Raw genomic sequence first — 24,856 nt, 5'->3', positions numbered from 1 at the left:
TGTATGTTACCATTCTTTTATCTTTTTATTTTATCCAAAAGGACCAGTGCTGCTACTACTATATCAAAGCACACATCAGAAGACCTTTTCACAGTGGAGTCATGGTAGGATAAACACAGGTCATTAGTAACACCATTATGGGTCTGCTACTTCTATGTAGCAGAGCAAGGGCAGACTGACCTCAACTCCTTTACTATCTTGGCCTGTTACATAAAAAGGGTAGCCCCATATTAAGCGTAATGAGTGACTTGTTTATCCTACAGCGATACCAAGGTGAAAAGGGTCTTGGAGTCAATACAAAAAAGTTTTTTTGTCATAAGAAAAGTAGTATAAATCCAACTTTGAAAGGGCCTACATGAGTGCTCTTTGGCAAAGCCAAAGCTGACATGTACCGGTTCTTTAAGATGAACACCCCTCTTGTTAATCCGAGGGCAGCTAGGCTCCAGATTTGCTCCGATCCATTTGACAGTGTGTTTAAAACAATGCCTGAAAGCATCAACTGATCCTCTTTCACGGTTCACCGTTCATCCCATTTTTGCAGCCCCTCTAGCAAGCCTCCTAGTGACCAACCAGAGCTGCTCTCAAGCATGTGATTGGACTTGTGTTTACCCCCCATTGGAGTATATCTGTCATATTTGAAAACAGGAAAAACTCCCTGAACAGAAAAGGGATTTATGAATCTTTTCGACCACATTATAAATGCAGATATAATTTTTTTGGCTTCATGTGGCTATGCCATGATCAACATACATTTTAAAGGTAAGCTATAGTATTCAAAATAAGATCAACTTTTTGATAAACAAAACCCTTCCACCCCATCATTTTCCTTTAAGAAACCCCTTATCGGACTCTCCCCGGTTAATCTTTCCGAGATAACCTACATTGCCCTCGAGTTGGAAGAGGAGGTCTGTGCTTGCATCTGGAACACCTGGTCAGGGAAACTGAGTGAATCACAATCAGTCTAACTTTAAACAGAATCTTTCTCCAAATCCTTGTTTAATCCCTCCTTGTAACTTTATTTTGGGAGGTTGATATTTATTTAACTTTTTTCTCGTTTCACCTTTTAAACTACTTTGTATTGCAATTCTGCAATACCAACACTCTAAATAAAAATGAATTGACCCCAAATGTCACATTTAAACTGAACTTGGGACAAATTCATTACATGGATTCAAAACCCATGTGGAGAGGGGGAGATACTGTACAACTTGCCAAGTGGTCTTAATAGATCTAATTTATTGAAAAAATTGGCAAAAAAACTGCTAAAACTATGGCTGAATGTTAGACCACCTGTGATGGTATATGGTCACACTGGTTCCGGCTTTATTTGCAGTTGTAATAACCTGAATTATACATTTAATTGGTTGCATATTTTGCAAGATGGGGTGATCATTTTCAATGTATAAATCACAACAACATACATATTCTGAGATGGCTTTAAATGAAACCGTCTTTATTAGGTAACTATAATATCAGAAAAATAAAACTCTCAAATTCTCTTTACAGCAAATATATAATATCAGTGCTTTGGCCAAAATAACTTAAGAGGCCATTATAAAATATAGTCTGCTTTTAAACTCCCGACTTAATTTGAAGAATTTATATGCCATAAGACTCCCCCTACTTATATACATAAAAGATGTAGTAAACTTAGCAAAAACCGTTTAAACCGTTGGTACAGCTCAATTATTATATATATCCATATATAGATATATCTCTAACATAAATTGTACAATATACCCTTCTTAAATTTGGTGGCGTATAGACGAGGCCTAGGAACCGTGGCCTCTATACAAACAGTTGCAGTGTGACGTTTACATTGGCGGCTCATGATAAAAACATGCTTGTGTTGCACATTCCATTTCCACTCAAACAACCTGCATCTACCAATACTATTATTATCATCAATACTGTCAACAAAAAAGAGGGAAAATAGACTACAAGCAAATAGAATGGCAGCCTCCTGCACTGATTTTCAACTCATCACTGCTAGTCATCAATTAAAGTAACAAAAACAGAAAAACTCTATCTGTAAACATTTTAATATACATCTATATATATATATATTTATATTCGTCTATATGAAATGTAACAAAATAAAAAATAAATTCTCTATCAGTCATTAAACAGCAATAAAAGTAGAAGCCATATGGAGAAAAAACAAAGCATCACTCAGAGATTATGTCAAGCAAGCGGTTATATTGCATTCCATCGGAAGAGAGAGGGCATCCCTAGCCCGCGAAGCTGTGCCTCTATAATGGACGGACAGAAGGCCTCACTAAATGGAATAGAGGCAGAGAGCATTTTGATTAACCTCTGTTGTTTCAAGAAAAAATAAAATAAAAAAAAAAGGCAAATGGGTGCTTTTTTGCACTGTTGCGGCTCATTATTGATAACACTTGGATGTTCTACAAGACATCTAAGCAAAAAAAAAAGCAATTAAATTACGTCCAGATACTATCCCACACACTCCACTACTGCTGGAGTAAAGTCTCGTTAGCCTTCCACAGCAACGACGTTACAATGTGTAGTGACAAACTGGATCGGGGTCGCCTTTCCTGGTCTTAATGTACATCGTGGGCGTTTTATCACCCCACTTTGGGATGATGCTACAACCCAAGTTCATTTTGCGGCAACTCGTAGAAAAGACAAGGTGGTAGTGTGACCGCAAATTAAGAAGAAGCATAAAAATGTTAAGTGTGCCGTTTGGGTGCACAATGCAGTACAAAGAAAATGTGACTAACAATACACTACGTCGAATCACGAGGATAAATGTCAGTTCAAAATGTGTAAAGCTGTCTTAAGTGTGAACTGATGATAATGGGGATGAAGATAATTGTATTGGGTTTAAAATAAAATAAATGTCTGCCTGGAAAGTTGAAGCCCAATTCAAGGAATCAAGAAGCGTTTGATTTACCCAACTTGCACTAGGCGTTTACTCAGGTGCTCCTGAGGTACTCTGATGATATAGTATACTGATGAAGTACGCCAAACGACTTGCAATCATGTAACTTAAGTGAAAACATAGCGGCGTCTTCTTAGCCTAGGCCTGTTATGGCCCTGGTTAAAAACAATGACCACCATTTGGAGAACTTCCCAACAAGATTGAACTGAACTTGATGCTCTTGATTCTGCCAAACTGCCAGCTACCCAACAGCATAGCACAAAGAGATGCGTGTCATGGCCCCTCCGCACTCACTCTAATGTGTGCAGAACATCCGCCCCCTGATCATTAGGAGTGGGATGTTTACACGGAAATCAATCAATATTCAGGATAAACTTATTAAAATGGCCGCAATCCAGGCAGTATGGAATGTTAACATGTATGATGGTGGCAGAAGCGTACTTAAGAAAATAAAATGTGTGGCCATAATAGGGTGGCAAGAACTATGTATTTTTTTAAATGGCTCTTGGTAGAGGGAGGATTGTGTAAACATTCAAAATAAATGTTTGTAAGAACTAAGCGAAACAAATCTGTGCTTTCAAAAATGAAAAAAAAAAAAAAGTTTGCAGAAATGTGTTAAAGAATTAAAATGTTAGAATAAGACTCCCGTCATGCGTGTTCAGGGTGCTGTTCAGATGAGGTCTGACTACGCAGCTGTTGTGGCGCTACTCGCAGGCTTCCCATAAAAAAGGCCACAAATTAGTTAAAAATATATTGCCGTTGTGTTTCCAGAGAACCAGTTAAAGTTTCTCTTTTTATCTCAACGCAATCAGGCACGAGTAACGTGTAAACAGACGTGTAGGCTTAAGGAAGCCATGGAAAGCAACATGGCGGAAGTGAACGAGTCAAACACAGGGGTACTCCCGATAGGAAGCAGTTAACAACCTCACCCCATACCTTTGGTTGTAGGAGGAAAAGAGGGATGCCCATCTGAACTTTCAGTTTGGAGTGATGTTCGTAGGTTTTAAGCCACTTTGGCATCAGGTTAAAAAGGGGACTTTTACATATTGGCATTGCTTCGGTGGTCATTCTGGAATACATTATGCTCACTTATCCAATGCGCAATTGTTAACACTCATTAGTTTGTTGCAAGGAGCATTAGATACTTGCGCATCTTTACAGCTAATGCTACCATCGGTTTAGGCTCAGATTCCAACATGACTGATAATCTTTTGATCTTGAATGCAAAATTTGTATAGGTTGACATGAAGTTATTTTTGGTCAAGACTATGTAAACACTTCCCTATACTTCCTCTTTGAGGTCAATACCAAAAGGACAATGGATGAGGGGCAACGCAAGACACATTAAAAACAATGGCAGCAAAAAAATAAAGAAAAAATTAAAATAAAAAGGCAAAACGTATGAGATGTACGGATGACAAAATCCAAACTGCTCTTACAAACTTGTTCTTCACCTAGAGGACAACCTGAACTCTTAGAAAGTTTGATCTCAAGTCCAATAAATTCATTCCATGTATTCGGGGGAAATAAAAAGAAAAAATATATACATTAACAATATTAATTAAAAAAACATTCCACCCAATGCTACTTGGAGGGTCTTAACCCCTCCACTTATCGATATTCAATCTAGGAAGAAGACTTCACAATAACAGGCTCCTGTACAGGATGGCCCCCCCCATACCCAACCTTTCCATTGAAATAAAAAGATGCTCGTACCTCTACCCTGTGGTTTCCCCCTGCGCTCTGGGACAAACCCCTCCCGCTCAATTCCTGCGCTTAGTCCCCAGTGCTCGGCCCGTTTCGTGAGACCCCCCTCCTCCACACACTCCCGTTGCAATTTTGGCCTAGAAGTGGTAGGGAGGGAGGCGGGGGGAGGGGGAACCACAGTCGTTGGCCACACATCACGGGCGATCCTCACAACAGATGGGGGGCCGGGGGGGGGGGTAAGAGAGGGCTGGCGAGTGGTAGGAATCACATGTTGCGGAGCTGGATGGCCTGTGTGACCGGGTAAAAGCACACCGGGCACACTGCGTCTGGGCCGTGGCATATCCGCGTGGCACACTCCATGCAGAACAGGTTGTGGCCGCACGGCACCAGGGCCGCCACTACCTGACTCTCCATGCAGTGGATGCAGGTCTCCACGCCTCGCCCTGCCACCGCCGCCGCCGCCGCCGCCCTGAAGGGCAAGGACGAGTCGGGGGGCGAGGACGAGGACGCGGACGCCGTGCTCTCGCTGGAAGAGGAGAAGGCGGGGCCGTAGCCCGAGAAGCGGTGGGACTCAGGGGCTCCGGTGGTGCCCAGGGAGGCCCGCTGGACTCGCTGCGCCTGCGGGTGCTCCAGGGCGTCTGTGCAGAGGAAGGTGGGCGAGAGGCGCGGGGTGCCCGGGTGACTGGTCTGGAGGGAGAGGGAGAGGGAAGGCGTTACCCTATAGACCACAAGGGCTGTATGGTTCACTTCTGGACTGGCTTCGAAACCTCGCCGCCTGGCAACCAATCATAATAGCACTTCAACGATATCCTTGGCTTTCAATGATTTGAATTTTTACTCATTACAAATGATCAAAAATATATTAAAATACACATTACACACCAGCACAGGGACACAATAACACTACTGACATTTTCGGGAATTGAACCTTGCAAACCCCACAAACCTGAGTTTTGCCAGCCTCATGGGCCTGATGTTCCACATAGGAGCTCCATACGGGGGGCTGGGGGAGAGGGGTGGAGCCCGGGGCAGTAGAGATGGTAAGGGGATCAAATCCTGAGGCGGGGCCCCCCACTCCAATACCACCCATCTCTTCGGACCCGAGTGGCTGCGCAGCATCGCCAAACCAGAAACTCGCCCCTGCGCCGCCGCCACCACCACCACCAACACCGCCGCCGTTGTTGTTGTTGTTGTTTGCGTTGACCGAGCAGGTGGGGCTAAAGTCAGCCATGCGGTTCAGGTTCCCGTTGCCGTAGAAGGAATCGGCCGAGCTTGAGCCACTCCCTAGGGAGCTGGAGCTGTCGTTGCGATAGGTGGAAGACATCTTGACGCCGCCGCTGAAGTTGCCGTTGACTTGCTGAGTGCCACCGCCGCCACCGGCCACGCCCATAGCGGGCAGGCCGCCTGCGGCCGAGGCCGCGGCATTCGACTGAAGCCACGCTGCATGGCCCATGCCCGCAGCGGCCGCCGCAGCCGAGAGCCCCTCGAAGCTGACGTCGGTGCCGTTGAAGTGGAAGTCGTTGTCGTCGACGCCGGGGAGCTCCATGCCGCCACAGGTGCCGGTCCGCAGGGCGATGTGCGCCTCGATCTCCTCCCGCGCCCGGTCCACGTTCTCCGGCATGCCGGTGACCTCGAACACAGGCTCCTTGTCCCGGCTCGGCGTCACGATGTAGGTGTGGGTCTGCTGCTGAATGCGTTTGATGGTTGCCCCTGAAAGGTGAGCAAACGGGAAGTTTTGGTGTGGAAAGATGGGGCCAAAGATAAGGGCGGTTGAGAAACCAAGGCCCCGTCCACACGGAGCTATTTGTATTCTTGTAAATACAGCCCGTTGATCAATTTAATTACTAACTGGACATTAAAAAGTATTTCTGCTCAATATAAAAGGTTGAATCTCCTCGTGACTGAATGTTTGTATACATGCGCAGCATTAATGCGCGCAGGCATGATGCGCTCCACTTTTTTCTGTGGAGAACCAGCGCCTTGAATATTTACTACATCGTTTCTACAGCTCGATGCGGTTTTGCAATGAATCCGTCTTTATGGAGATATTCCTGAACTGCATAAAACAAAACCGGATCGTTTTCGCCCGTTGCGGCTAAATATGCTGAATATCAGTCACTGTTCATATGTCCTTCAGATTCCAAATAAAGAGTTATTTTATCTTGAGACAAAATATCTATATATTTTTAACAGAATCATGATATTTTTTTAACAAGAGGCAGTATTTCTGCAACAAAATATACACCAAAAACAAAGCTTCATTTTTCTAATACGGATGGCTTATTCATGGAATTGTATCATTGAGGAATATAGATAGGCGTGAATCTTAATAACTAAGGATAAGGATTTTAGAAATGCCTACAAAAAAACAAAATGGATTTGGTTTTACATTTATTTATTTTCAGGAAACTTTCTTGTCAGAACCTAGTTTGTGAGGCAATTTTTTAATTTTCTCCAAAGCCTACGCAGCCTTTGTTGGACTTTTCAGCCCCGTTTTACTTTTGTTGCACCAGGATCAAAGTTTACTTTGCTTGAGTCCCGAGTTCACTCAAGACTGAAAAGGAAGTCTCAAGCCATGTCCAAAGTCTAAATACAAGCCAGAACACAACAAATAAACTAATAGTAATGAGAAAAGAAAAGACCTTCCATGGCTCACATTTAGAAATCCCATCTCCAACGTAAACACATCAGCCCAAAAAAAGTAGCAACCTACCTTTTGGACCCACTACCAGCCCCACAACCCGATATGGGACCCGAACCTAGGAAGAACAATAAAATAAAACGGATAACAAAGAATATAGCAGTATTATTAGCAAAACAGGTTCAAAATGTAATCTAAAAAAACACATATATAAATCATTTGTGTTCTCGTTTTTTTTAAGCATTGTTGACATTATCCATATATAGAAGTTTATTATAGATTGATATTATATCTGTTCTGTTCATAGAAGCAGGGCAGATTTCTTTACACACCTGAATTGTGGTTTGGCCGGGGAGGGTGGGGGCCCCTGGGAGCCCGGGGCCAGCCACGACTGAGAGGGGGCCCGTCTTGTTCCGAGAGGCTCTGATGAGAGAGAAGTGCTCTGCCGCAGACAAGATCTCCCTCTTAGCCATGGCAACATCTTCCTTGCGCCCAGTGACAACAAAGACAGGCTGGTCGCCCCTCACGGGTGTTTTGATGTAGGTGTTGGTTTTGGCCCGGAGGGCTTTGATCTTACAGCCTGCGGAAGGGAAAGATTATGGTCAAAGTAATTATACAAATCATCAACAGTAAAATAACCAACAGAACATGTTGAAAATGCAAGCACGTTGAAACACATGTTACACATTTCAAGTGACTCTTGGAAATCAATGATCTTAATTATGAACTGATTATCGACCTCCCCGTTAATGTTTATATACATTTTTCTATTTTTAAAAATGTTCTCAAATACTGCTCAAGTGACTATTTGTTTATAAAAAATAACAACACTAGTAATTTCCTGTGGTGGTCAACATGAAAGTGTTGTCTACCCTCCCCCAACTGGGACTACCTTGACATAGCCATACTCTTCAAGGCATATGGTATATAAACCAACCCATTTCATTAAGTTAGGAGTTGGTGGTTTAGGAATTCCCATTAAGTCCCGTCATGTAGTTATATGTTTAAGCAGCATAACGTCAGTGTCTCACAATAAGCTTAACATATGCTTTGGCTGATGTGGCAATGGTGACCAACATTTGTCCATGAGACAAAGCAAACCAAGGGAAGCACAATGCGCAAATGACTGCATCTTAAACGTTTGCGAGGCGAAAGGAAATATGTCTTTACAAGTAACAAGTACCCATTGTTAGACCCAGACCTCCTTATGATAACAATTGTTCAATCAATAGCGTTTCACCTGGAATGAGATTTCTTTCGATTAATTAACGTTAAGCTGCTTTTATCAAGTTTTAACTTGGTGGTGTCGGCTAAAACTGCAGTGACTACTGGTTTTAATGTGAAAACATAATTTCAATCGCATTGCATTAATACAGTCAGATCCTGAGTAATGACATACGATTTACAGATCAAAGCAGACTCCAAAACAACCAACCTTGTCTGCCAACGATCTCTGCGACGTGTTCGGAGCTCGGCACGGCCACACACTCAGTTGTGTTGACGCTTTTTCTCCTCATCAACAAAGACTGCTCCATTTCATAACTTGATTCTCCACCATACATTTCTGACGGCAAAAGTATCATCCCGTTGGACGAATGTAGGCCGCCCGCGTCATCCAGGTCATCGTTGTTGTACAACAAGATAGTTTCGGGCGGTGGTGGTTCAATCCCAGACGGCATGACAGACTCTCCTCCTGGCCCCAGGAATACGTGGTGGTTGTGGGCCTGTGCTAGCAGCGTGCTAGCACTCCCATTTAGGTTACCCTTCCCATTGTTGACTGCAACTTCTGACTCTTCATCGGTCGCTACTGCACCATTTTTTTCCTCAATCGATTGATGATTCGATAGGGGCTTCAGGTCTAGAACTGCACCGAGAAAGCTATAGTGAGGAAAGCTGTCACCGGCTTGTTCGGGTGTCTGGCTATGCGTGCCCTGGTCGCCGAGGCCTATGCCGGCGAAAGCATGGACTAGCGGTGGCGGGACCTCCGACTCTCCCTCTTCCGTTTCCAACAAAGCCGTGCTACTAGGCATAGTGTTGCACTTTAAAGCGATTTGGGAAAATAAATAATATTATAGTTAAATCGAAAATGGAAGCGACTTCACACGGTTTTCCATAAAACTGCTACTACCGTCGTAATATATATGGCTTTTGTTTTGTCTTGCCAGCCCTTCGTGCAGAGCAGACCTCCTCCCTCCTTCTTTTGACTACATTGCCCAAATCCCGTGGCACTAATTTACGCGAGATTGCGCCGTAATTTGGGTTTTCTGGAAAATAAAGAAAACCCGACCATACTTTCAAATTATAATCAGTGGTGCAAATCTATGGAATGTAATTTAAGGTCAAATTAAATAAGTAAATACATAAATATGTCTATGAAGTAAATAAATCTGGCAATATTTCTATATCAATACAAATGTATAAGTCAGTTAATATTTTGTAATAAATACGTTTTTATTTTAAAAAGTGTTAATTTCACAGGATTCTTATTTCACATTTATTTCACATTATTTATTAAATGCCACATTTATTTAATCACGGCACATTTCCATTGGGTGTATTCAAATAGGTGTGTCTAGTTATCTCGGACAACACAAAAGTAGCGAGCTTCATCTATTTATTTCAGAGCCATATTTATCTATTTACTTTATTTTATTTTATTTATTTTTGAACCAAATGGCATTCCATACAAATCATGATATAAAACGGTTGGCCAACTATTCAATATTGTCAGACCAGTTCAGAATACTTGTTTGAGACAAAATCCCTTTTTTGATCAATATAAAGTACAATAAAATGGTACCTAAATACAGTGGTAAATCATGTTGTTGTTTTTTATAGGCATCATATAAAATGAATGCCAATGCATTTTTACTATGCTATGCTTGTTCATCCTTAGTGCGTTCCTCAGTAGGCTAATATTGTATGTATGTGTATTGCCTATTTGTATTGCTGTATTGCTGTTGTCCTATTATTGTTGAAAAATTAGGAAAGCTATCAAACACACAATTCTCTTCCCCCAGTGATATTTATTTGGTATGGAAGAATAAAAGGATATCAGTGCATATGATTTATTTTTTAGAAATGCGTTCAACTTGTGCAAAGAGGCCGCAAGGGGCGAACTTCTAAAAATGTTAGCCAATGGTAACTCACGTCGATGCAACGTTCTTAACCTACTATTTGGCACATCCGGGTGAGCGATTTGGGTGAGTGTATCATGGCTACTGCAACAAAATATATTTGGATGAATCAGATGTTAAATCTATCTTCTTTAAAATGACCTCGAATCTGATCATTCAATTGACACGGACAATATGATATGACCAACACTTAACCGTCTCCTCTCGTTGGTTTTCAATAAACCGGTATGGCTAGCTAGAGGACTAGCATACAGCTACTTCTAGCAAGCTAATATCAATGTCCGGGTTTGTTGTAATAGATAATTCACGTTATAATCCCAGTCTGTAGGGTTGGTATTGCTTTAATTTAACAGATACGGCACTCTTTTTTTTTCCTGAATATATATTTTTTAACAGCCGCGAAGATGTACGGAGCTATTCGGGTGCTTCTGCAGGTGTTCTTTGCCCAGCTGCTCTGTGGGTGGGTTCTGGGTTCAGAGCTCACATTTGAGCTGCCAGACAATGCTAAACAGTGCTTCTACGAAGATATCATCATGGGCACCAAGTGTACACTGGAATTTCAGGTTTGTAAGATTGTAGTTCTACCTGACTCCGAGTGACTTGACTTCCAAAAATATTAAGATGTTTTCCGCTAAGGCGGAAATGTGCTTGCAGGTGCAAAAGTGTCTTTCTGTATGTCTGTCAGGTCGTGACTGGGGGTCATTATGATGTTGATTGTCGTCTGGAGGACCCTGATGGAACTGTCCTCTACAAGGAGATGAAGAAGCAATATGACAGCTTTACATTCACCGCTGCCAGAAATGGCACCTTCAAGTTCTGCTTCAGCAATGAGTTCTCAACTTTCACGCACAAGACTGTCTACTTTGACTTCCAGGTTGGGGAAGACCCCCCATTGTTTCCTAATGAGAACCGAGTCACAGCTCTCACACAGGTATGTGTATTTTTCACCTGGATACAAATTAAAATTGTATTTCATTGTTGAGGAAACCTCCAGCAAAACAGCATTTGAAACGACAACAAAAAAAAATGTTGTGGGAAGCATTACACATCCAAATAACATATTTTGACCCTTGCTCTGAAACAGCTTAACTTACTTTACTTGCAAGCTAATTCACCTAGGCGGGAGAGGAGATCACATACAGAGACGAGATTAACTGAAAATGACAAACCAAAACAATTTGAGTAAGCTAACAACAATGTGTTAATGCACTGATTTTTATTAGAATTGTTGACAGCCAAATGTTAAAAAAGGAATCATTACAATCACCTTATATTTTTACTGGGCACACTACAATGGTTTACCCGAATGGGTAAAACATTACAGAAATTAAAATTTGACGTTTTTAAATCGCTTCTCTGCATCCGTTTCCCACGCCAATATTTATTATAGATTTGCCCCCCTTCCTTCTCGTATTCATTTGTTCTTTTATTGAGTTTGGCTTGCTCTTTGCTGCTTGCAATGTGTGTTTCAGGCAGAGCTGGGATGGGAAGATTCCTAGATTTTTCTCTGTATTAGCTCTGTGTTTCAGCTCCGATTCAATGCACCATGTGGATCTTTCTTCCTGTATTCTAACCTATAACAATACCCCCCCCCCCCCTGTTGCCAGATGGAGTCGGCGTGTGTGTCCATCCATGAGGCTCTAAAATCCGTCATTGACTACCAGACACACTTTCGCCTCCGGGAGGCCCAGGGACGCAGTAGGGCAGAGGACCTCAACACCCGGGTGGCCTTCTGGTCCATCGGTGAAGCCTTCATCCTCCTGGTGGTTAGCATAAGTCAGGTGGTCCTGCTGAGAAGCTTCTTCTCAGACAGGAAGACCACTACGACACGTGTTGGATCATAATCAACTTGTACTCCTGGGATCGTTCTTATCATCTTTTTTTTGGCTCAATACATTTTACATTTTAGCAAACCATAAGTACTTGACATTGAATTAGGTCATGTTGTTTATTTTTGTAAATGTTTTCCTTGGTGCTTTATTGGTTCCCTCCCCTCAGTTAATTTCACACTTATTTCATTTTAATGGTGCACCTAAAAACAAGGTTGAGGGAGGTGGATGAAAACATTAAAGATTCAAGTTGTTTAATTTCTTCCTCCTTCCATTGGCAAAAAACAAAACAGCAATGACTCCCTCCTGTCTGGTGTTAAAATTCAAATTGTAACATAAATTATTAACTCTCTAAACACATATGGCAGACTTCAATGTTTGTGAGCTGCTTGGATAATGATGATGGAGCTAGCCATTCATTTAACATTTTAATCCTTTTTATGCTTCCAAATTCGATTTTATTGTGAGGAATCCATGTGTACAGTCATGATGTAACATCCCAGTTAGAACAGACCTTGGTTTGACCTCATTACAAATGTGGGAGTTAAAAGTTGTTTTTTCTTTATATTTCATGCGTATTTTAGGTTGTGTTTTGAAGTAAAAAATGGATATTAACTTTGTTTTGATGCCTGATCATTTACTACTTGTTAAGAAAAGGGTTTGGGCCTCAACATCAGCCCTTGCTGTGTAATTTATGAATTGCATAGACCTATTTATTCTGTGATATCAAATCGTCCTCATCTTTCTTAGTACACTGGTATAAAATGTTATTGTATTGTTTGTCAAAAGATTGGGATGACTGTAACATATTATTTCAAATTCTCATTTGTAAATGTTCAATCCATTTTCCTTTTTGTTTTGTAAAAAGAAAACGTGTGTGTTGGGTTTGGAAAGGTTAAGCAACACTACATGCAATTCATGTTTTTTAAGGGGCTTAGTTCTTTAGTGGAATCCCCTTGGTAGAGTTTTGCTTGCACATGAGTGCATGTTAATGGGCTGTGACCAAAAATATTTTGTTTTCTAGCCTCTTCAAAAGCAAACTGTCAAATGTACAATTAGAATATTATTTATCCTTTTGACATACAATAAGATTCACTCTGATATAAATGGTCTATATTGTGGTGGTAAAAGGTTAATTGATGGAAACTAAACATGATCGATTTCTTTCACCCATTATTTGGTATGATTTGATTGATCCCTGTACATGCTTTGTTCCATCTGGCTGTCTTCACAGTTTGCTGGAAATATTCAACCATCTTTATTAAAAGGAATTGAATTTTTGCCACTTATTTATTGTTTTAATTGAACTTTTTTTTTTTGCAAAGTTACTTAAAATCGCCATTGACCTGTTATGTCTTCTTCAAACATACAGATGGTGCCATAATACTAGAAGTAGCTATACTTGGTCAGAAAATCATTGTAAAATGCTTTTGAATACAACTGTTAGTGGCAACATATCAATCCATTATGAGTCATGGACATAGCATTTGAAGCCATTAAAACGCATTTTAGGGGGAAATCCCCATAGTTCCTTTCAATCGGTCTCAGATCAAAATAGTCGCGCTGTGAAATCTAGGATGCTCTGTGATTGGGCTGTTGACACGTCAATCTTCCAAGTGGGCGAGTGAAAAGACTGCATTGTTTTCGATTTGACAGTACTTAGTCGTGACCGTCGAGGGAAGCAGTGGGTGGACACTGCCCTAGTAATCTTTCCTTCCTCCCGAGACAATTGTCGAGACAGCTTGCCTTCGGATGACATATTTGTTGTCTCCCGGATAACATCGCCTGTCGTGCCTCGGTGATAAGGAGGAAGAAGCATTGGTATTTGACATACTGAATTACAGGAGAAACGTCGTTTGTGGCTAAGCTAACCCAGCTAGCTAACTGCTGGTAGCAACGAGTGGGGGTGGATTGCTTTTGGCCTTTGTCTTATTTCACACAAAAAGGAAAAGGGGAAATATGATGTCTAATAATGGCGACGACGGGTATGTGTAAAGGAGAAAGACGTTTTGGAAAGTAAAAGTCGATGGCAGAGACGCGAGGACTAAACAGTTTGTAAGTGAGCTAGCTGCTGAGCTAATCAAGGAAGTTGACAACACACGAGCCATTACTGCAAACTATTCACTGTGCGGAGGGGGCAGGTGAACGTATGTTATGGCCTTTTAAGATACTAACACTCGACTGTTAACGTTAACGTTCCTGTCACCAAGCGGAGAACATCATTTGATAGACGGGATTGCCTTCCCAACTCGGCTATTACTGAGATTCGCTCATAGCTTGCAGTAAACAAAGGGTTCCACCAGTCTTCACCATAGGCTCCACTGTAACATTCACCCATCATTTACTCACACAATTAAGTGACCGGAGATGGATCTGAAAACGGCAGTATTCAACGCAGCCAGGGACGGTAAGCTCCGGTTACTTCAGAAACTACTAGAGAACAAAGATGGACACGAGGTGACCAAGCTGATGGGAGAAAAGACCAACGGAGCCACCCCACTTCTGATGGCCTCACGGTACGGACACCTGGACCTGGTGGAGTACCTTATTGAGTGCTGTAGCGCGGCGGTCGAGGTCGGGGGTTCGGTGAACTTTGACGGGGAGACGATCGAGGGAGCACCCCCGCTGTGGGCTGCGTCGGCAGCTGGTCACCTGAAGGTAGTCCAGTCCCTGCTGGGCCATGGGGCCTCGGTCAACAACACAACATTAACCAATTCAACCCCCCTGAGAGCGGCCTGTTTTGATGGCCACCTGGACATTGTGAAATATCTGGTGGAGCACAAGGCAGACCTTGAGGTGGCTAACCGACACGGCCACACTTGTCTAATGATCTCCTGTTACAAAGGACACAAAGAAATAGCGCAGTATTTGTTGGAGAAAGGTGCAGATGTTAACAGGAAGAGTGTCAAAGGTGAGTATCTTGACACCAGCTTCTACTACATTGCACTGTCCCATACATGCTCAACTCACTTTCACGCTCTTAATAAATGACATGTCTTCTTTCCCCATAAGCCTTTCCATAACATATACAGCTTTAGCCACAACATTGAACTGTTTTGAATTTGTGGAAACATGGCAGGCTTCTATCATTTTTTTTTTTTACTTTCTGTATTATAATTGGCTTGGTATTCACACATTGCACAGAAAATCTGGTTTAGGATTATGGTATTTCCCATTACACAAGTTCCGAGGTATACGTTGTTTTTTTCTTTCTAAGGCTAAGTGAATTTGTTTTTACTAAATAAAACGCGTTGTTGGTAATTGCTTGTTATCATATCTTATGACAGGTTGCTTTATTGATTCCTTTTCCAAAATTGACTTCCAATATATAATTTAAGGTTCTAAAAGTTGGATATTTAAAAAACGATAAGAAAATTCCAAACTAATATCAACATTTTAAAAGTGGAATAGAGTCTCAAGTTGAAAAGTTGTGAAAGGACTAGGGTCCCAACATTTGTAAGGATGAATAAAGCCTAAGAAGAACAATATTTGAGCGCTGCATGCAGCACTCACCTAATGATTGAGTAACGTCAATAATTGTGTCTGCTTTCAGGAGGGTGATGAGGTGACGGTGGCCCGAAGGAACTGCCCAAAGTGGTTGCCCACAACATAAAATAGCTTTTAGTATGATTCCATGGGTCAAATGCTATGACGCGTCATACCTGGCCTCCATCTTTGCCCATGCTGTTATCCAGCGCAGAATGGAACATGTGTTCTCTTCGATTCCAAACATAGCTAGTGCAGAAGATGTGTAATCTGATGATCTGGTTTCACATCTCCTGGTTTACATGATTCTCTGGTTCCTTACTACAGGGGCTCATGAGTGTGGACTTGTAGGATAGCTGATGATAACTGTATTAGTGTATGGTTCTATAGGGCAATTAAACTAGCCTATATACAAATGTTAACTTTTAATATTACATTTAAGACGTTGCAATGGGTTGTTTGTGCCAAAAACTCAAATGATTGGCATATTCTTTCATTCTTTGTCCTTACCTTTTTTACATTCAAATATGCACTTTAATTTGCCTATTACTGAGGACTTTTACCCAGCAAAATCCTCAACGGCTGTCTTCTGATCATGTGAGTGATCAGAAGTGGGAATTGTAGACTCTCTTATACTGGAGACTACAATAAGATAACATTGACTAGTGGTTAGGAGAAAATCCCATTTACTTCTGCTGCAACTCAATCACTGCAGTAGCATACAGTACAATTGCTTTGAGTTAATTAACAATTTCCATCTATAGATATGAGGTTTTTCGTAATCTTTTTAGTTTTTACTATATTATGCATTATTTATTTTTGGCGTTCAATAAAAACATTTGTTGACATGAGAGAACTGCACAAACAAGAGCTGGCTGGCCAGGGTCAGGGTTGGTGCATTACACAAACTAAGGTGGTCAGTACCAGCTGGCACAGAGTGCTGATGACCCAATAGCCCTTGGGGCCATTTGGTCAACAGGTTTTTCAATAAGAATGTACAGGACTTAATAGTTAACAGCAGTTATTTGAAGTCAATTCTGGATATGTCTTTCAATTTGATCGCAAGAAAAATCACAACGTTCATTCAGGATCTGTAATTTCGCCTATGACGCATCTCTACATACATGTCATTCTTCTGTCTATTACATTGTGTTCAATACCATTTCAGTTGTCTGTAGTAGAACCAGGGTTCAGTACACGCTCACTCCACGGTGGGACTCCTCTAACCGGCCCGTTTCCTCTTGTCCTCCCCCAGGCAACACAGCCCTGCATGATTGTGCAGAGTCGGGCAGTCTGGAGATCATGCGGATGCTCCTGCAGTACGGGGCGTCCATGGAGCGTGACGGCTACGGCATGACGCCACTGCTCTCAGCCAGCGTCACCGGCCACACCAACATCGTGGACTTCCTCACCACGCACCAGAAGGTCTGTGTGCCCCCTCGTTTGTTTTAGTTTCTGGTACTTCTAGTGTTTTTGTTTCATGCCGTTGGTATGCACCGGGCCGTGGCATCAAGAACGTTGTTGGTGCTTGTTCTAAAGATTAATGATGAGCTCTTTGGTGTTGTGGACTTCCATTGGATGATCCTCGGAGACGTGCAGGGCGAGTGGCATGTCACCACTGGTGTTGCTCAATCATTTCCTGAGTCCTGAATCAAATCCTTGCAAACGTTGAAGTGCAAGGATTGAACGTGTGTCAATATTAGTGGCTTACCATTATTTGAGGAGTTCCCTGATGAATGCTAGTAGGATGCAGGTACCACCAGAAACCTGTTTAATCAAGGTTCCTCTGGCAACTGCTTGACGTGTTTCATTGGGCATTTCTTAGCGCTATACTTTTGGTTGATGCGTTTGCCAAATGTCTGATGATAATGAGGTTATAATGTTTGTTTCAGACGAGCCACAGGGAGAGGATTGACGCCCTGGAGCTGTTGGGTGCAACATTTGTAGACAAGAAGCGCGACTTGCTGGGTGCTCTAAAGTACTGGAAGAGGGCCATGGACCTCCGCTACATAGACAGTAATAACATTGTCCAGAAGCCTGAGCCCAAGCATCTGATCATGGCATACGACTATGCCAAGGAGGTTAGGCTTTTGTGGTTCAGTAAAGTTTTTTTGTATTTTATTATTAATGTTAACATTAAACTTGACTTGACTTTTTATTTTTTTTATATACAGAGGTAATGTTTCATTCGATAGTTGCACGATGTAGAATATAATTGTGAACGATAGTGGTGATAAGTAAGCAGCATGACCATCTTCTCTTATGCAAGACCAGTTGGCGGTCTGCGTCATTGTCTATGCTGTGTCCGGTTTTCCAGGTCACCAACGGAGAGGAGCTGGACGGCCTGATTTCCGACCCCGACGAGATGCGCATGCAGGCCCTCCTGATCCGAGAGAGGATCCTGGGACCCCAGCACCCGGACACGTCCTACTACATCCGATACCGCGGCGCGGTCTACGCCGACTCGGGGAACTTTGAGCGCTGCATCAACCTGTGGAAGTATGCACTGGATATGCAGCAGAGCAACCTGGATCCCCTCAGCCCCATGACGGCCTCCAGCCTGCTCTCCTTCGCAGAGCTCTTCTCCTTCATGCTGCAGGACCGGGCCAAGGGCGTCCTGGGCACCTCAGTGTCCTTTGAGGACCTCATGGGCATCCTGACCAAGAGTGTGCTTGAGATAGAGCGGGCCGTCAAGCAAGTCGGGCCGACACCCCCTGACCCCGCCCAGCTGAGCAAGGCCCTGTCAATCATTCTGCACCTCATCTGCCTCCTGGAGAAGGTGCCTTGCACAGCGGAGGAGGACCACTTCAAGAAGCAGACCATCTACAGGTGGGGGTGTTTATGTGTTTGAGAATAAAAAGGTAGTTTGCTACAGGATGAGAGCATTACAAGCTGGGCCGCTATACAGTGATCACCTTATCTGTTTGAGATAAGATTTGGGACAGATCGCTCAAACTCAGACTTTATAAACTCTCCCTTTTGATCAAGAGCGGAAGGAGCTAGGACAAGAATATAAATGCAACAAGGGTTCTTTGGGCATGAAACTGATAAGGCGGTCTGTAGTCAAAATATCTTTGTTGATTGAAATGAAACAACTCTACGACCAATTGATTGGTCGATGAGAAATAATGATAATAAAAAATAATAAAATGTATCGAATTAGTCAGTGTATCAAGTAATGCTGTCTGGAGAACGTCAGTGGGTCTGACATTCTCCAGACCCCCTGAGACCACTGACATTTGCAGTTTTTCTCATTGACTTGCATTGAGGCAAGAACGTGATGATGTCACACGCTGCTATCACGAACACAAACATTTTGGGTGTCGCAGAGCTTACAACGTCGATATTTAACCTAGAAACACAATGTCAAGCTTAAACAGTTGCGTTATTTCTTCGGTCACACTGGTGCTAAAATGATTAATCGATTTGAAGTATGATTGTTATTTATAGGGTGTTGGTGTTTCCAAGTCCGACTTTCAGTCCTGGAAGAGAATATACAGTGTTGCACACCGAATGAGCCAGAGTGCCTTGTCTGATTTTGATTTTAGGGTCTGCTCTCGGTTTAATATCATGATGCCAAATGGATGGTGCAGCGATTTGTGCTAAGATGTCCGTTCTGATTCGTTCCCTCAAAGCCTATCCGCATTAACCACGAATGTTGACGGAGAATCGCAGATACAAGAAGAATGTTATTTATGCCTTACTATTTTTAGAGGGTGTGCCATTGCCTACATGCGTTTACTGACATATCTAGTGATTATTTTTGTCTTCCTTTTTAACCAAATGCTACCAGACCTACAACTGCTTTGGTGTCAATTAGTTTGGAGACGAGTAAATGTTCAGTATTGTTCTTTACTTCCTTAATTTGGGCAAGTACAAAGTTGTGAAAGCCGGGGTGTTTTGACCTCCCGTCTTTTTTAGTCAAACCATATGATTAATTATAGGGGTGTGACGATACACTCGACTCACGAGACACGATATTGGGTTCACGAGAACGAGACGAGATTTTAAGAAAACTATGACAAAATATATGACTGGACCAACAGACATTTATTTAACCGAGTTGCACATGCATTTTGATTTTTTTTAATTATAACTCTTTACATGCATGAAATTTAAACTAAAATTTAAATGTATAAAAGTTAAAGTAAAATAAATTAAATATTTCTCTATTGCAAACAATATTATATGCAAAACCAAATCAAAGTACCCAAAATGCTGCCAAACAAATGATTTAAAAGTGGCGGGGGCATCTTCGACGGTAGTACGGGTATTTTCCGACGTCATTCTGGCTGTCTTTAGCTGTGTTCGAAATCGTTCCCTGTGTTCATGATATAGTGCACTACATAGGGAACGAACAAACAAGAATTCGGACACTACGCTGAACATTTCTAAACGTCATTTGCGTCAGTAAATGCGCCGGGTATTTGTGTGACGTAGACAGATGTGCCCACATCATGTAAGCAAACCGGGCACTCACGAGGAAAGCTGGAGGTTATATTGATGTTGAATGTTACATTTCCATGTTGAAGTTTTTTAAATTAATTTTGAATGTTGAATATTCTGTTAAATCCCAAATAAATTGTTGACCTTTCTAAACGAAATCCGGAGACTATCATTAAATGTATTCGTTTTCGCGGTTCTTCAGCTTCTTCTCCGGAAATAACACGACTGCATTGTTGTATACGGGATTAACATGTAGTGTTAGTGTACATCGCATGTACACTCAAATTTGGGGTATTTTTAGTGCACTATATAGTGCATGAAATTAACCACTGAGAATTCGAACACCACTATAAAATGGCGAGCACCCTATATAGTGCACCTATCCGTGATAGGGAACGATTTCGAACACAGCTGGCTGCTTCCCCTCCTTCTCCTCCTCTTCTTCTCCTTTAGGTTCTGGCAGGCTAGACGGAGCAAAGGCGCATTACTGCCCACAAATAGAAGTTTGGATAGCTCACAAATCTCGCGAGACAGATTTTTAACGCGACGGGTAATATCGTCGAGTTTAATCTCGCGAGATCTCGTGGCGCGAGATCTCGTCACACCCCTAATTAATTATGAAAAATATTGAATGCTCCGTACTTTCACTCCAAAAATAAACATCTGTCTGCATATTTCCTTGCCGGCCCCAAAAAAATATTCCAAAAGTTAATCCTTTTTTTGGCTTATGAAAGTGACCCCTATGATCAAGTGTATACCGGCTACAGACCTACTAATTAGTACTGTGTTAAGTTGTCATCAGATCACTGCTTCATTGTCTATTGTAACGCTGGGTTCGTCTCCTCTTCCCTCCAGGTTCCTGAAGCTGCAGCCCTGTGGGAAGAACGGCTACAGCCCCCTCCACCTGGCGGTAGACCGTAACACCACCTGCGTGGGCCGCTACCCTGTCTGCAAATTCCCCTCCCTGACGGTGGCCTCCATCCTGCTCGAGTGTGGTGCGGACGTCAACTGCCGCGATGAGGATGACAACAGGTGCTTAGAGATGCTTTAGGAGGGCTTTTATTGGGTCGGTTGATGGATGGTTTGGACGGAGGCCCGAGATTCAAGCATTTCATTACTGTTGGTCCCTGCAACCGTATGGGTTATTAATGTTAATATGACAATGAAGCTGAAAGTTGGGCCGTGACCTACATATTCATTATGTTTGACTTCAGTGACACAAATGGTGAAAACCAAACAAGGCATTTTATTTTTATTTATTTTTAAGGACCTAAATGAGGTAATTGTAAATTATCAACATTTAGGACATCACCCCTGTATATAGCCTTTGGTGTTGGTCTATTGGTTCTAAGTTTGGTTTTATAATCATTATTCTGATGCAGTGCTGTTTACCTCTGTTCACGTCGAAACCGCGTGTCAGTCAGCTATGGGGTTTATCAGGATTCCATTGGCCTAAGTGTCTGACAGTGATATAGCTATGTTTTTATTAGCCTTGTGCATCAGACCAAGCCAGAGACTTTTGAGACATTAATTAGGTATGCTGCCTTTCAGCACTAGGTGTCATGGACATTTTTCATAATGGCCACTGAGCCATTGAAATATTCCTGACATTCAGATAGCCATAACATCATCTTTAATACTCCCCAACCCGTCTACACCTCTCCCTGTATCATCGCCAGTGTAGCAATTCTCCACCTAGGTGGCTGCCACACTCCACCTATACTGGGCTTCTACAACAACCAGGATACAGGGTGAAGCAGTGTTTCTTGATTGTTCTGTTTCTCATCAGCCCGCTCCACGTCGCGGCGTCCAACGGCCACCCGGACATCATGAACCTGCTGATCTCGGGCGGGAGCCACTTCGACAGCACCAACGCCTTCCAGCAGTCGGCCTGCGACCTGCTGGACAAGAAGGAGCTGGCCCGCAACATCATCCAGCCCATCAACCACACCACCCTGCAGTGCCTGGCGGCCCGCGTCATCGTCAAACACAGCCTGCACTACCGGGGAAACATTCCAGAAAAGCTGGAGTCCTTCGTCCTGCTGCACAGATAGTCTGCCCGGGAGGACGCCATCTGGGTTTGGTGGGGGAGGGGGGGGGGGGGGGGGGGTTGGTGTATTTGAATTTGACGGGAGCTGACAAGCTGCACTGCCCCCTCCTCTATCTTACATGGTCGTCTGGGGAGAGGGGGCTTGCCTGGTGGAGACACCAGAGCGGATTAAGACGCCTGCTCGCTAGTTGGGATCCAACGCACCTCAATGGAAACTTTCCGCCTCTTTGGACGGGTTTTAAACGAAAAAAAAAAAAAAGACGATGTCTCGACTGACCCAACGGAGCTGGATTGGGTGTACCGTATGTTCTGCCTAGTATCTTCCATGGCCACGGAGAAGGATGGAGACTGGCCGCAGTCCTTTGGGAGCGCATCACGAGTGGATTATGACAATGCAAAACAGTATCTCTGGATGAACTGCGCAACAGGGTTCAGTGTTTTTATTTTGTTCTTTTGAACATATTTTTAGTCATTGTTCCAAATTCCACGAGGCTATTTATTGAGGTAATCTTGAGAGACGTATCTCTTCCATGGCCCGGATTTGCATTGAATGTCACTGGACCTTTTCAAACGAATGAGGATGTGTCAAATCAAGCTGTGACTTCAGGTTTTCCCCCGTCTTTGGTTTGGTTTTACTGGTCCCACAGCTGTTGCTGGTAGCCATGATGAACCCTTTCCTCGAGGCAGTGCTTTCAGCATCTCCCCCATCCTGCTCATTCAATGCATTCATAGCTCAGTGGCTTTCATGCGTTTGGACATTGGCCAAGTGGCGTGGATCCACACAGTGCAGAAAGTCCACCCTTTCTTTTTCTTATGTTGTCACCTTTTATGTTGTGTGTGTAAACAAAGCTTTACCAGAAGGGTTGAACGGCTGCAAACACCATAAGTGCTTTATCCTTCCCTATGCACAGGCCAGGCTGTTTGGAAAGAGACTGTTCTGTGCCGGCACTCGTCTGTGCAATATTTTCCTCTTTATGATTTTATTGTTGGGTTTACCTCACCACTGCCGTTTTTCTGGTATAGCCTCCAGCTTCCGAAAGGGGAGGTGCATTACAACATGTGTGTTTGTGGGTGAAAGATTGTGTGTGTGTGTGTGTGTGTGTGTACGATTGTGTGTGCTTGCTTGAGTGTGGGAAAGCTGTCTGCCTGTTTTTGCAAAGTCTATTTGAGCATAAAAAAAAGAAATGTATCAAATCAGCCCTGCTCTGGTGGGACGGCCGTGATGCAGGACCATAGAAACGGACTGCTATGAGAGGGGCCAGCTGTCTGCATCCATCAGCGGTGTGCAGGCCTTGTGCACTCAGCATGACCTCCTTTTTGTTTTTGTTATTTTTTTCCTCCACGGTAAACCCCTGAACATCATCATCGTTATTCAGCAAGCTCAATAGAATTGTCTAGATGCATGTGCAGGTTTGAGTACATATTCTCTCCTCGTTTTAACTACAGTCAGACTCCTTTCTACAGCGACCAGGTGTATATTTTAACAACCGTAATGAAACATTTTTACCAGAATGCTGACAAATCCACGTTCATTTTCTATAGCCATCACTGAACTTTGAGCTATCGATGGAAGGGATGCCTTGCTGTGAGATGAGCTTTGTGAAATATCTTTGCACATTAGCTTTAGGTGTGTGTGGTTTTCAAAAGGGCTTTTCGTAACTCGTAGGTTTCATATTTCAACTTATTTAATAATTCAGAAGGTTCAAAACCAGAGATAAATTTTATTGGGGGGGTTGGGAAGGGAGGGGGGGTACTCCAAGGGCAACTACCTTTGAATCTGCACTTTACTACAACTAAGTTGAAGATTTAATATGGCATCAATCAAGTTCATGTTTTAAGAACCCATTTGACAATAAACCCTTGTTGCACTTGTCTTGTTGTCCTGGAGTCTTCAATGCATGTATCTGTGGAACTTCCAAAGGATTTTTGATTTAATATGAATACTTTTTTTTTTTTTTACAAATCGTATGGGGAAAATCCTACAATACAACTTCACAAAGTACAGGGGTTCACTAGTGAGCATGGATTGTTAGTTTATTTCTTATGAAAGAAGTTTCCATGCCATGCGATTTTGAGTTCATGGTCATAACAAAGCTGTTGAGATAACTGTCTGGGAATACAGATGCTAATTATAAATCAGAAACCATTACAGCATAAGGAATTTAAATTATTTATGTGTCTATTGAAGTACGACGCCCTCTCTACCTCAAAGTTTCAAGAGTCACGTCGGGCCCCGGTACAGTTCAGGGAGGGGGACCATGGGCCTCGGGTCTCCATCTGATATTTTAGCCCCCTGTTGGGTGATCCCACCCCCACCCCCCTTATCACCCACAAACCAGAGTGGAATGCAGAACGCTCCTTTACACTGTTTTAATTAAATCGAACATCCACAATTGCTGGTCTCTCAGTTTAATAGAAGTGCATTTTTTTTTATCAAACGACAGTTACAAGGCAGCACTTTTTAATGGCGGTAACGTTTTGACTAAACATTGTCAGCTTTTGACAGTGTTTAAAGGGGTGTGCCGATTAGGTCTCCACCCCACTCCCATCTCCCGCAAGTGATCTTACTGGGAACCTTAAACACTATGCTCAACTAAGCACCATTTGAGCTCAAATAGGTGAAATTATCATAGGTTTGGAGCTAGCTCAGCATCC

At 42.7% G+C, this 24,856-nt stretch overlaps 3 protein-coding genes across 4 annotated transcripts; 2 read left to right on the top strand and 1 right to left on the bottom strand.

The window, feature by feature from the left end:
* Positions 1–1,424: 1,424 nt before the first annotated feature.
* On the bottom strand, positions 1,425–9,477 carry LOC132459857 (RNA-binding protein MEX3B-like). The gene is made up of 5 exons (XM_060054688.1): positions 8,689–9,477; positions 7,586–7,833; positions 7,326–7,371; positions 5,559–6,322; positions 1,425–5,299 (listed from the first exon to the last, which is right to left on the bottom strand). Exons 1-5 carry the CDS (start codon positions 9,281–9,283, stop codon positions 4,877–4,879), a joined length of 2,076 nt encoding a protein of 691 aa, XP_059910671.1. The 5' UTR covers positions 9,284–9,477; the 3' UTR covers positions 1,425–4,876.
* An 859-nt stretch (positions 9,478–10,336) lies between these two features.
* On the top strand, positions 10,337–13,508 carry tmed7 (transmembrane p24 trafficking protein 7). Of its 2 annotated transcripts, none has more exons than XM_060054694.1 (4): positions 10,337–10,456; positions 10,787–10,953; positions 11,076–11,321; positions 11,998–13,508. In XM_060054694.1, exons 2-4 carry the CDS (start codon positions 10,795–10,797, stop codon positions 12,232–12,234), a joined length of 642 nt encoding a protein of 213 aa, XP_059910677.1. In that variant the 5' UTR covers positions 10,337–10,456; positions 10,787–10,794; the 3' UTR covers positions 12,235–13,508. The 2 variants fall into 2 exon arrangements, with proteins under 2 accessions (XP_059910677.1, XP_059910678.1); XM_060054695.1 differs by having other exon boundaries at positions 10,446–10,669.
* Positions 13,509–13,855: 347 nt separating this feature from the next.
* Positions 13,856–24,073, top strand: fem1c (fem-1 homolog c). The gene is made up of 6 exons (XM_060054689.1): positions 13,856–15,130; positions 16,961–17,130; positions 17,598–17,786; positions 18,023–18,534; positions 21,007–21,183; positions 21,941–24,073. Exons 1-6 carry the CDS (start codon positions 14,587–14,589, stop codon positions 22,203–22,205), a joined length of 1,857 nt encoding a protein of 618 aa, XP_059910672.1. The 5' UTR covers positions 13,856–14,586; the 3' UTR covers positions 22,206–24,073.
* The last annotated feature ends 783 nt before the right edge of the window (positions 24,074–24,856 follow it).

Source organism: Gadus macrocephalus, chromosome 6 (genome assembly GCF_031168955.1).
Source record: "Gadus macrocephalus chromosome 6, ASM3116895v1".
NCBI classification, from domain to species: domain Eukaryota; kingdom Metazoa; phylum Chordata; class Actinopteri; order Gadiformes; family Gadidae; genus Gadus; species Gadus macrocephalus.
The sequence above is the reverse complement of the archived record's forward strand: the minus strand, read 5'-3'. Positions and strand labels throughout refer to the sequence as shown.

What these genes read in the sequence shown, in the direction of transcription:
- fem1c (XM_060054689.1), top strand. Translation starts at nt 14,587, where the DNA reads ATGGATCTGAAAACGGCAGTATTCAACGCAGCCAGGGACGGTAAGCTC. An exon ending in TCCTCACCACGCACCAGAAG is followed by an intron (nt 17,131 to 17,597) that starts GTCTGTGTGCCC and finishes TGTTTGTTTCAG; the next exon opens with ACGAGCCACAGGGAGAGGAT. An exon ending in AAGAAGCAGACCATCTACAG is followed by an intron (nt 18,535 to 21,006) that starts GTGGGGGTGTTT and finishes TCTTCCCTCCAG; the next exon opens with GTTCCTGAAGCTGCAGCCCT.
- LOC132459857 (XM_060054688.1), bottom strand. Translation starts at nt 9,283, where the DNA reads ATGCCTAGTAGCACGGCTTTGTTGGAAACGGAAGAGGGAGAGTCGGAG. An exon ending in CCGGCCAAACCACAATTCAG is followed by an intron (nt 7,372 to 7,585) that starts GTGTGTAAAGAA and finishes TGTTCTTCCTAG; the next exon opens with GTTCGGGTCCCATATCGGGT. An exon ending in ATGAGGCTGGCAAAACTCAG is followed by an intron (nt 5,300 to 5,558) that starts GTTTGTGGGGTT and finishes CTCTCCCTCCAG; the next exon opens with ACCAGTCACCCGGGCACCCC.
- tmed7 (XM_060054694.1), top strand. Translation starts at nt 10,795, where the DNA reads ATGTACGGAGCTATTCGGGTGCTTCTGCAGGTGTTCTTTGCCCAGCTG. An exon ending in AGTGTACACTGGAATTTCAG is followed by an intron (nt 10,954 to 11,075) that starts GTTTGTAAGATT and finishes TATGTCTGTCAG; the next exon opens with GTCGTGACTGGGGGTCATTA. An exon ending in GAGTCACAGCTCTCACACAG is followed by an intron (nt 11,322 to 11,997) that starts GTATGTGTATTT and finishes CCCTGTTGCCAG; the next exon opens with ATGGAGTCGGCGTGTGTGTC.